At 39.6% G+C, this 13,196-nt stretch overlaps 1 protein-coding gene across 1 annotated transcript in view; it reads right to left on the bottom strand.

Annotated features, from left to right (window-relative positions):
• The window catches only part of dock8 (dedicator of cytokinesis 8), a 79,291-nt gene that overhangs the window by 8,232 nt on the left and 57,863 nt on the right, over window positions 1–13,196 (bottom strand). The window contains 14 exon segments of the mRNA XM_039803798.1: window positions 135–269; window positions 734–865; window positions 1,952–2,095; window positions 2,698–2,890; window positions 4,718–4,818; window positions 4,906–5,064; window positions 7,493–7,645; window positions 7,928–8,062; window positions 8,660–8,756; window positions 8,912–8,999; window positions 9,513–9,639; window positions 9,832–10,014; window positions 11,673–11,824; window positions 12,735–12,898. Of these exon segments, the coding sequence (XP_039659732.1) occupies window positions 135–269; window positions 734–865; window positions 1,952–2,095; window positions 2,698–2,890; window positions 4,718–4,818; window positions 4,906–5,064; window positions 7,493–7,645; window positions 7,928–8,062; window positions 8,660–8,756; window positions 8,912–8,999; window positions 9,513–9,639; window positions 9,832–10,014; window positions 11,673–11,824; window positions 12,735–12,898 (1,963 nt within the window).

Genomic DNA, 13,196 nt, shown 5'->3' with positions numbered 1-13,196 from the left:
ACACACACACACACACACACACACACACACACACACACACACACACACACACACACACACACACACACACACACACACACACACACACACACACACACACACACACACACACACACACACACACACACACACACCTCCAGCCTGTGTGATATCTCAGGCAGATGTGTGATTGCTGGCTCCTTGTAAATGAATTCCCGTTCGTCCAGGTCGCCGAACTTGGCCCCATAAAAACCCACCCGGAAATATGTTCCAAACATCCTCTTATGACCCTGGAGGGCAACAAAGACAAGATTTTATATCACTCTCTAATTGGTATTACATCAGTAACATATTCTTTCTCATTATGTTAATAGCCTTTTATGGGGTCTTTATGGTAAAGAACACTTTCAAGAGTTCAGTTTAAAAATGTATGCATATAAACCATCTGGAAAAAAAATCTTATTGTTAAGCACAACAATAATGTTAATTGTCCTTTTCAAGGATGTTAGTTATCCAAAATCATTCTAAAGGAACAGTAGATTATATTATATTATATTATATATATATATATATATATATATATATATATATATATATATATATGTCTTATAAGAAATACTGAATAAGGAAATCCTTTTCCATTCTGTAAAATATATTTCTACATGCTCTATTACGGTATCTTACTATTTCTCTAATTTCTACTTTAACCTTATTTGAATAAATAAAACAGCCCCAACAGTGCCATAGTTATTACCTTCTGAATGATGTTATTAAAGGCTCTCTGTAGTTTTTCATGAGTCGATGCCAGTTTCCTGAAATCTCTGTGAGCCTCTAGGACTGGTATGATGATCTTGTAGACCTCATTCACTGCCTCGTAGAGACCACCCTGATGAGACAGCCATCAACTGCTGGTTAGTATGACCACATACAGTATATAAAGAGGAAATATTTGCATTTAACACAAAAAATATAAAAACAAATGTTCTATGGGTAGAGGTCTTTCAGGAAGTTTATGTGGTTGGTCACGTCACATGAGGGGAGTGTGGTGTTGTTGATCGGATTAAACCCAGCCATTGCAGGTGTGTGGGAGATTCATTGAGGGATTTATTCAGGAAGAAAAGAGGAGAAGCTGGAGGCTTCAACCGGCAAGAAACACGAGAGCTGCAAACAACATGTTGAAAGAAAGACACTATTTGAAAGACTGTTTTCTTTTCCCCACAACACAACTTTTTTGTAAATACACCTTTTAAAACCTGAACTACAACACGGAGAGTGTGAGTCCCGACGCGGAGTCCCGACGCGGAGTCCCGACGCCGTGGTCACCGAAGCCAGCCGCTATCCCTCGACACGCAAACTGAAACAGCGGCTGGGTGAGTCAGTTTAACACAGCACAACCCCTCTTAGGTAGGAAAGTATACACTCATCCAGGCAAGCACAGATCTCATTTTCACTTTGAATTCATCACACAGGGAGAGGAGACCAATACCATTAATGTTACAAGCTAGGTTAGCCTTTAGTAGCTGTTTTTCTTTGTCCTACCAGCTCAGGTTGGCTTAGCAGTATAACATATGGCATGACTACCCTAATATTTATGATTAACGACTCAATGCTAACACTAGCTAAGTTACCATCCACTTGTCAATTGAATTATCTGAAGTTCGGTAAAAAAAAGATTATTCATGACATTTTTCATTCAATATCACTTAATTCGGATAAAAACGTGTGGATGGAAACATAGCTACTATCTGTATCCCAATTCCATACTACATCCTATAACTCTGGTTACTCTTAAGTATTAAATTGATAGTTACTGCATTAAATAAGCATGTTCTGTGCAACACTTGGTCCACTAATGCCTTATCTAAAAAAAAATATATATATATATATAAGAATTAGTATGTAGTATGGATTTGGCACACAGCTGATGGTTTCCATGTTTAACACTAAACATAAATATCATATATTGTCTTACATTGCTGAAAAGCTCAGCAGCCTGCTCGAGCAATCCCACCAGGCCGCTCTCTGTGAAGTAGCGTCCTGAACACACTCCGTCCTCGTCCGGGGACAGGATGTCATCTGACACCGCCGACTCCTCCAGCACATTGGGGGAGATGTTCTTAGGAGAAAAACAGTCAGCCAATCAATCAATTAGCCCTCTTAATCAAATAATCAATCACATGGCTGACTTTAAAGGAGATGTCCTACAATGGGAAATAGAACTAATTTGATGACCATCCAATCAATGACTTGCTGACTGCTGCGGGTTAGAGTGTCCTGTACCAAAAGTGTGTGACACAGCTCATCGACAACACCATCATCACAGTTACTGCTATAACGGTTTGTTTTCAGTTCAGGGGAACAGTCTGTTCACATGGACACACAGGAGCACATTTGCATTTTTTCCTCCCTTCAACTTCAAAGGCGTTGTGTTAAGCAGTGCTACCAGGGGACCATATTTATATGTTGACGTTATGAGTGTACAGCTCCCCCCTCTGGACACACACAGCCAAATTTGGAAAGAATCTGTGGGGAGATGTGTGATATGGTTTGTTGTGCAGGGGAGGGTTTGCATCCGTTCAGCAAAACAACCAACAGTCACAACAAACTGATTCTGAATGCTTATTTTGTGTGGACGTAACTGTTCCTTTTTTCAGCGTAGACATGTTTTTATGATTATTTCCTCCTTGATAATTGGGTGTGTATATCTGTGTTCTATACCTGGAAGGTGACGCTGCCAACAGGCAGGTACTTGTGATCTTCCAGCATGCTGAGATACTCGGCCACCAGGGCAGCAGCGTGGACCAGACACATAGCCGACTCAGTGTAACACTTCCTGTTGTTGTGCTTCTCTGCCATGTTCTGCAGCCAAGTCAGACGGAGGTCAGGAGACGTCTGGTAGCCCTTTGCTATCCTGAGGCGGGGATGAGAAAGAGGGTATGGTTGCTGTTTTTTTTCCCCTTCTATTCTTCCCTTTATTTAACCAGGTAAAGGTCTCATTGAAATTAACATCTCTTTTTGAAGACAGACTTGGCCAAGAAGGCAGCATAGAAACAGACAATACATACTGTACAACATACATGAGACTTAGAACAAAGTCAAACTGCACAATAACCATCCAAAAAAAATTTAAACCCATTCGTCGGTTTGCAAGTGCTTCAGTGATGATGTATTGGTGACTACATTTATGTCAATGTATTTTGGCATAGGCAGAGAGAAAAAAACAATAGTCTCAACTACAACAAAAGCTTAATGTATTTGTAATGTCAATAAAACATAAATGCACATTAATAATCATGAGTAAACACACTGTGTATGGACAACACAAAAAGGAGGTCAGCAATATTCTTTACTGCAAACGGAAGTAGGTGAGTAAAAAAAAAAAACTTTCAGCTACACTTCCGCTACAACTTCATTTAAGCTTTAAATGAATAACAAGAATTTGAACCATTCAGCTTCCACTTTCACTTTTTGATATAAACAGTTATTCAAATAGCCGTTTTAGAATTTATAATGATTGTCTGTTGTACTCCATATGATATGTCATATAATTCATGATGTCACCCGTAACAGTTTATTCCTACAGGATAGGAATAAATTAGGGCAAAAATCTAATGGCGATTTTTCTGCCAGATATTGCGATTATGATTCAATTTGCCATAATCATTTTTTATGTTCAATATTCACTGTGTAACAGATAAAACATGTCATGGAGCATTAAAACATGAGACACCATCAAAATGGCTCTATATGCCTATGCAAGGATGAGAACATAGATATGAATTGCCAACAATAAGTGTTTTTCTTTTAATAAGCATGGAACATTGACATCTGTGATATGTAACATTATTCCAGCATTTATCTTATGAAAAAAACAGTAAATGTTACACCAAACATTCAACTAAATATTGCACAGTCGATTAATCGCGGTCTTCACGATTACCTAATCGCGATTTCGATTTGAAAACAATTAATTGTTCAGCCCTAGAATAAATATATGTCGACATATTAAGAGTGAATATCTAAAAACAAAATGTGTGCACGAGAGTGAGTATGGCAGCCATGAAAGTATTTGGAAAATGTGTTCCTGTTCATGGAATGCATGAATAATAATTAGCCTAACAGCATGGGAATAAATCTAAAACACTCTGAATGAATTTATTTATAAAGCAGGTGAGTCACTATACTATACAAATGAATTCAAGCATCTGGAGACCAAATGTCTTGTGCATCAATGACCTGTGTGTTCGGGAGCTTGGAGGTGAACGTTGGGGTGAGTCTAGGTAAGTGTCTAAAGCTAACCGGTCATTCCGTGCAGCCGTCAAACACTCACCAGATGACTGGGACCAAAACCCAAACGGAAAGGTGCATGATAAATGACACATGTAGGTGACATTAGAGCATGTTGTGGTAAATTGCCTAAATCAACACACAGCACATTTATGCTCTCTTTGTCCCACCGTTTCCCCTCCGTGCTCTCTCTCACAAACACACACACACACACACAGTTTGCATTTGCATATACACAAAGCCAGATCAGAAGACTAAACTGCTACCACATGGTTACCATAGTGAAGGCACCAAATAGAGACAAAACAGCCCAGACCACAAAGAAATAGGAACCAGCAGTACAACATAGAGAGAAGCCACAGGGTGATGATAGAAAGAGAGAAGAGAGTAAGACACTGAAAACAGAGAGACAAAGAGACAGCCTTTCACAGATGATGATGGGGTTTCTCACCTGTACATAAGGTCCATGAGCATCTCAGGATCTTCCTGGAACTCCCTCATCTTCACGGTGTCTGACAAAATACTGTTAAGGTTTCTTAGAAGCTCATCCACCTGAAAATACACACAAATACAAGAGGCAGGCATGAGGCTACAATCTGATCAAAAATATCAGCAATGTGGTACAGTAGTATGTTATACCTGCGAGGGCAGCTGAGTGTTCTGCATCTCAGTGTCCTCCTCTGCGTAGGCCAGGATGGTGCGCAGTGAGCATCGTAAGTATTCCTCCTGGAAGTCTGAGGACTTGCCCACCAACGAGGCCAGAGACATGGTGACCTGCATCTTCACTCTTGAGAAGTTCTGACAAATACAGCGGGGACCACAGGGAGTGTTAAACCTTTTGCAGTGTTTATCCTACGATAAGATAAAAGTGTAAATTTTTTTATGTGAATCTGAAGCCTAGCAAGGCTGAATGGTATTTGAATATGGATTTCCGCAGACTCCCAAATTAAAATTGCTTTTAATTTTTTTATATATATATATATATATATATATATATATATATATATATATATATATATATATATATATATATATATATATATTCAATGGCTAGACAAGACACACTAACACATAACAGACAAATTCAGCTTGCAAGAATACCAACATTCCTTCTTCTGGCTGTCCCTCTAAATTGCTTAGAGACCATACAACTTCCAATAATGCCCAGGGCATGTATTTTTCCAAAGTACCATATGTGCTTCAAATTTCATGATAGTCTTTAAAAATGGCCTATACTATAAATTATGATAATAATAATAATAATAATAATAATAATAATAATAATAATAAGGTTTATTCTTATGGCCCAATATAACACTGTTGTAGGCAACAGGCATAACACACACAGATATAACTACTACTCTCATTCTATCAGTTGTTGTCTTATCCTAATATCTATCTATCTATCTATCTATCTATCTATCTATCTATCTATCTATCTATCTATCTATCTATCTATCTATCTATCTATCTATCTATCTATATATATATATATATATATATATATATAAATCTTGTTCCATACAGTGAAGTATGCAGATGTGTTTTTCAAAGTCATGCAATACAGTGTCTTTGGAAACACTTTGCTTTTGCCATGCTCATTTTAATTATGACCATTTGACAGCACACAAAATAAGAAAGCTGCAACAGATATTATGCAACTGAAAAAGGATAAAAAAGCAATATTAACATTGCTAAGCTGTATTGCTGTTCTCTCTGTTTGTTTGTCCCTTGCCCCCTCCGTTTCCATGTCTCTCCATCCTTCACACTACCTGTCCAAGATAACAGGCCTGACAAACACCCTTCCATCCTGCAGCGAGGACTGTGTGCATGTGTGAGTGTGCTCGTATATGTGGGAAGTCCCATCTATCTCCAGCATGACCAGCTAAGCGGGAAATGATCTCCCATTAGCAGAGACATAATCACCCATGGATCATCTCTACGGCCCCATTCTGTTCAACTGAGCATGGAGCCAGAGCCTAACCACCCATCACTGCCCTATAACTCTGTGTGTGTGTGTGTGTGTGTGTGTGTGTGTGTGTGTGTGTGTGTGTGTGTGTGTGTGTGTGTGTGTGTGTGTGTGTGTGTGTGATAGCTTAAGTCAACACACAACCCTCTGTGTCTTTCTCTCTCCTTTTCTTTCTCATATGCCCCTTTTCCACTAGCTTTCTTTACAACAGTTTCATAACTGGACAATATTTAACCACAGGTATCTGCTTTTAGTGATTTGTTCCATTTCTGGGAAAAAAAGCCTGGTATTTTCTCTATTTATTACAACAATCTAAAAGGAGAGTAAAATATGGACAGAGGGAAAAAGTGTTTGTGACAGACAGATGAAGGGATGAAAACAAACAAAGGAAGAACTGGAGGGTAAGTTCGGTATGAATGAGTCATATGGCTGCCACGCTAATTCAGATCACAGCTCCCTCTGTATACACCATATAAACAAACATAGGCTATGACACGCAGATGGGAAATACTCTTTAAACTGTAGATCTGTGTGTGTATGTACATTTCATTAAAGTGTACAGACTGTAAACACAGGAAATATTGACTGCAACAGTAGTTATCGAACTAGCAGAGAAAATGAAAGAAGATACCTTCCTTCCTTCAGATAGGTCTTTTTTATTTCCCTCCATTCACCTCTGGCAAAAACGCTCCTCTATCTCTATCGTGATTTCCTCCTTTCCACCCCTTTCACACTTTCTCCCTGCTCTTACAGCACATTCACTCATAGTATGTACTGAAACACACACACACACACACATACACACACATTCACAGAGGTCTGGCTGTCATTAGTTAAAGAGGGGTAGGAACATGGGAAGGCAGACAGTGACATATCTCTCTGCTCTCTACTCAGAGACACATCCTTCAGCAAAAACTTTCTGCGGCACGCTCAAAATAGACACGGAAAAGACATTAAAGCCGAGCGGGAGAGGAAAAGTGGAGAAGATAGGCTAAGATGTGTGTGACTCCCCGCTTCTATGTGTGTTGATGAGAGCATGTATCATATGCAATTCTGAACTCATATGAGCACTTAAATTAAATTTGATCTGACGTAAATGCAATTTCTTCTGCAAGCTCAGATGTTAAATAAGGTTTTATCTGACAGGAAGGTAACACACAACTGACATTTGCTTTGTGTGCTTTAATGTGTGTGTGTGCATCCTTACAACCCACTGGAAAATACACACAGGATTATCTTTTGTGTGTGTGTCCTTACACTGGCATTGCTGTAGCTGTATCTCATGATGAGGTAAAGGGTGGCACAGGCCTGGCTCCTGTTCTCATCGACAGGGCTGCTGCAGTACTGAAGCACCTTCTGGCACAGGTCTGCACACTGCTCTGCCTCCTCCTCAAACAACAGGTCCCCAAACTGCACACATATACAGAGAAAATAAACCAGGTATACACAGACACATGCACGCATATATACATAAATAATTAGGACTTGTATCACCAGTCTGCCACCCCAACAGGCAAAAATGAACATTAAACTTAGACACAGATAGTGTTTCATGTAAACACACACACACACACACACACACACACACACACACACACACACACCTCCTCTTGAATTCAACCAAGCACACACACACACACACACACACACACACACACACACACACACACACACACACAATAATAAAAGTACCTTGACAACAAGAGCTCTGAGTGTGCTGAAGGTGTGAGAGAGGAAAGTGGTACTCTGGTTGCAGGTGAGAGAGTGAAGTAACACCTTTAATACCCCACCAACCATGCTGTCCTTACACTCAGCCAATGGCACTGCCTGGACAGGAGAAATGAAAAAAATTACCAAATCATATGAGACAAACACCTGTGGTTACACTGGGAAGCACAAGTGAACTTCACAACAGAGGTTCAATATTCAGTCTTACCAGATATGTTTCAAGCTAAGACTGAAAGACTGTCCCACATGTGTGCTCAACTCACTTGTTATGGTTGTTATGTCATTCACAGAGATTTAAAACACTTACTTTTGCATGCAACCTGTTTTTTACTGTTTTATGGTCATTCACTAAAGTGACACCACACTCTGGTTTGGACACTCTTAATGTTTTCAAGCCGATCTCAAGAAAACTGATCAGGGTTTACTCAAATACCTAATCAGGAACTTTGTTGGTATTTCAATTATTCATACAAATTAACAGATTTTTAATAGGGCTAGCTGATGAAAGATAATCTCTTGTTGACTGTCGGATCCTTGTGCAAATGCAAAATATTGAGAAAACCATACAATATAGGGCAATCTAATACCAAATGCCAAATTGCCAATGGACTCCCTTTACATTTTTCATGCGTTTATTTTATGTAGATAGTGTACAGTGTTGAGATATTGCATGGATGCATGTTAAAGTGTTCTGACCTGTACAATGGTTTCCAGCAGGTCCAGCACTATAAGGTTAGTCTCTGTGGCTAAGTTTCCACTGATCAGAGCCTCTTGGTCCAACTCTGCTTTAGTCCTGATGGAACATGGTAAGAGTAAGACAGATGTTTAGAGAGGAAAGGAAAGCCCAAAAAGAAAGACAGGCAGAGAAACAGACAGACACTGAGAAATCAAGAAAGCAAGGGGGGAAATTTTGAAAATTGGACAGCAGACATGCAAGTTATAACCTACTTATCCTGTCTGTCGTTGGTCTGTCTCCACTGAGTGAGGTCTTTCCTCCATCGTAGGTTCTCTCTCTGACCAATAGTCCTATCCATTCCTGTTAGGGATTGAAAAGCAGCTAATCGTTTCAAGAAAACAGCTGGATAGAAAACAATCATGCATATTTACTTGAATACAGATTATATACTAAACTGTATCATAGGAATCAATGAATTAACATTGTTTTATGGCAAAATGTTTATTGCTGTGCAACAATTAAATTAGATGAGTTGTGTAAAAACAAATGCAATTTTTTTTATTTTTACAATTTAGAGCTGTATTTTATTTTTTTACATTTACTTGGTCTCCTTATACACCAGGGTACATCCATATTTGAAATGCTGCTTAAAAAATAACAGACATAAGTGTCCAAAACTCCTGACTAACATGCTAACCTAAGCATAGACTGCACATTTATAAAATATTTCTAACATTCTGAAAATCTGAGTGTTCACTAGTTTTGGAGGTAGTTCCAGTTCAAAACTTTGAAATATTGCAGAAAATGCAGATCTAAATTTGACAGAAAAGAAATTCCACTAAGTATTCCTTATAGTGCAAGGAGATAAATTACCTCCAACTCGTTTCATCATCTCCCCGCGGGCTCCCATTCCTCTCAGCAGGGCTTCCTCCAGCTGCAGCTTGGCCTGCTGAGATTTCTGTAGGGCCTGAGTGCTCACTTTGTCACCGCTCTGCTTACCCTATGAACACATATTCACCAGGTATAAAAAAGTGCATAGTTTTAATATTTTGTAGTAGATACTTATCCTTAAGTTCTGTATGATAAATAAATACATGCCATCCCGGATGCAAAGTTTCCATCTGTATTTATATAAACATAAAATTTATTTAAATGTCTGCTGCAAAACGAGTCGATAAATGAGCAAACTGACCCCATACTCAAAGCAGGACACACAGATAGTGAGAAGCTCCAGCAGCTTGTTGAGCAGCGAGGGAGGCATTTCTACAGTCCAGCGCTGAATCAGACTCCTATCCGCGTTCTTCATCACCCACAGGAAACACACCAACAGGTGGCGACTGGTGTCTGCTGCCAGGGTGGCTACAGATTTACCTTGCTAGGAAGAGGAGAGGAGAGAGACAGACATAGTATGATACAGTATAATGTAGCGCTCACTGAAGACAAAGAGCACCTGCACTTACTCAGAAACATACACACAAATGTCCATACATGCATCTGCTGTATGGGCACCCAGATCGAGAAATTACCTACCACAAAAGAAGTAAAAGTGATCCAACGGGATTCCACTGTGTTCAGAGGTTAAAAAAATAATAATTCTGTGTAAACTTATCTTTAAATGGTATTTAAAGCTTCAGTGTGTAGTTTCGGTTGTCCCCATGAGGAATTCTATGTAATGACAACAACACTGTCGGAGCGTCCACGTGATACAGCCTTCCGTGAGTGCGCCCGCGCCTCCACGGAGTTGCTAGTATGCAAGGTGGGCACGGAGGATTAAAAAAAAAGACATGATGGACTCTTCAGAAGAGGTAATTATCTTTACTCGAATTTCTTCTGAACACAGCCATACTGAGAAATAGAGAGAGTTGTGTGGAGCTGATAAGTCTTAATTAGCTTTGTAGCAACGCATTTGGCAATGGCTTGAATGTAACGGACGTTTATTAATATCAAAAAGTTACACACTAAAGCTTTAATGTACTGTATATTATCACATAACAGATCAGTCAGGGAAATGCTTTGATCCAAAATGCTTGCAGCACAACAAATTCATATATTTCTATTATACTGTATCTGACCCTCACTAAAAAACACATCCATAACACTGTCAGTGGTGGTCTCCTGCTCTACCCGTTGAATCATACATATCATACAGTGTATAACAAGTGTATCAAACAAACAGTATATCACTCACAAGCTTCTCTTAACCACAAACATGCCTGGAAACTTCTTTCCACACTGGCTTTAGTGAAGTATGGTTCTCTTCCCCCCATCTTAATAGGCGTTAAATCTACTGCAGATTAATTTACCTTCATTCGTGTGATGATGAATCGCTACTATAGAGGGCTACTGCTGCTTCACTGTGTGGCAGCTTTGATAAATGTAGCTATTAACCTCCTAGTGCTCTCGGTGTCCCACCTAGAACCTGGTTTCCAGGTCTCTGTTACACAGCAGAACTGAGTGAAGCTCACCAGAACCAACGTCAAATATTTGTAGCACATGATCAAAAACATCACTTGTTTATTTGAAAATATGCTCCATGTGAAAACACATTTCTGTTGCTAACACTGTTTGAAGGGAAACTGCCTGAAAATGTGGAACAAGCGCCATGTTTGGATTAGTGATGGATACCAGCCCGATGGCTCAGTTGTTTTTCCACAACAGTATTTCATGTTAACAACATACAAGGGACTGATTCATCTCTTGGAAAGAAGCAGAGAAAGAGAGAGAGAATGGCAGCATTTAGTTTTAGTGCCTGTGTTGTTGCTGTAGCTACACTTGATGGATGTGTTTGTCAGGGAGGACGGCCCTTTTCACTTATGATGGCAATGCCTTCCCATAAACCATCTCCCGCAGTGTGTGTGTGTGTGGCTCTGACAGCTAATCAATCTACCTTAGTGCAGCTCACCTGTTGGGAGGCAGAATACTCACATACAATCGCGCGTGCACACACGCACTTTTGAACTTTGAAAAATAATAAAAAAAGCATACTACAATCAGTTCTCTTATCAACGTTAAGAAATTATTTCAGCATTTTACCATGGATGCCATGGAAACGAGAACATTCCGTCCCAGCGTGTTGAAGGGGTTCCCTGCAATCGCCATGGCAACAGACTGATTGATGGGTGGGACATTTTCAAGGTCATCCTCAGGTGTGCCCGTCTTGTTTTTCCCGCCACGTGTGTCAGAAACTACGGAGACAAACACGGATCAAATATGCTTAGAAGAGAGGACTGGAGCTTACATGATTAAATTACAGCGAATTAGACTTAGGAATTAAGCACTAACACATGCTTGATGAACTACTACATACTACACAATACGTAACAAAGAGATATAGTTAAGAAACCGGTAGATGAAATAAAACTAGATTAAAATCACAAAACAGTGGGTATGATACGTTGATAATTAGAGGAAACTGATAAACTGAGTTCTTCAGTAAGGGGGAAAGGTCCAATTGCACGGTTTTTATAGTGTAAATACAATAGGCTTTTCTAAGAGGCAACAAGTAGACTGTATCACCAACTCTTAAGGGCAGGTGAGTTTGTGCACAACTATGCGCACAATATTGTGGTATTTGGGGTGGCAGTAGCTCAGTCCGTATGGATTTGGGTTGGGAATCGGAGGGTCCCCCTACGGACCGAAGTACGGAGTGTGGACTGGTAGCTGGAGAGATGCCAGTTCATCTTCTGGGCACTGCCAAGGTGCCCTTGAGCAAGGCACCCCCCCCTGACCCCCCCAGCCTGTCCAGCAGCCGCAGCCTACTCACTCTGACATCTCTCTATTTGCATTTAAAAGGGACCTGAGCATGTGTGTGTGTATTTCAGGCCTGTGTGTGATATGTAATAACAATGTTAATTTATTAATAAAAAGTATAAATTATTAAATTATTATTATGGTTGCAAAATGCATGTTTGTGTGTGTGTGTGTGTGTGTGTGTTAATCTACCATGAATAATTTGAGTCTATGTGTACTGTATGTTTCTATGCAAGAAATGACAAGACATTGACTTTATAGATCAACAAGGACTTCAAGTGCATGTAATTGACTGAGCATGTATGCAATCTATGTCTCAGAGCGCTTGTGTGTATGTGTATATACCAGTGAAGTCCAGATAGTTGGTGGAGTCAATGATAATCCCCACCAGAGAGAGGTAGAGAGCAGCCACCTTGACTCTGACCTCAGGTTTAATACAGCGATGGTCGAGATCATGGGAACACAGCAGGCTGTAGATGGCATTAATGGCCTTTCTCTGGACCTTTCCCCTGTGAACACACATAACAGCTTTATTGATTCCACCAATGACATTACAAGTATACAGGATTCAAGTACTTACAGAGGTTATACACATCTTTTGGCATATTTGGTTGTTGTTTCATTTATTAGAATGTGTCCATATATCAAAGCAATTATTCAGAATATGTGTGAGCAAATATGCATGTTTGTAAGTCTGAGATTTTCTTTCATTTGTGCCATGAAAGGAAATGGATATAACTTTGGATAGGATAGCTTTGTAATAACAAGGTAATAAGGAGATAACAACTTAAAAAGGTGTCTATGTTT

The sequence above is a fragment of the Perca fluviatilis genome, chromosome 6, assembly GCF_010015445.1.
Source record: "Perca fluviatilis chromosome 6, GENO_Pfluv_1.0, whole genome shotgun sequence".
NCBI lineage: Eukaryota > Metazoa > Chordata > Actinopteri > Perciformes > Percidae > Perca > Perca fluviatilis.
The sequence above is the reverse complement of the archived record's forward strand: the minus strand, read 5'-3'. Positions and strand labels throughout refer to the sequence as shown.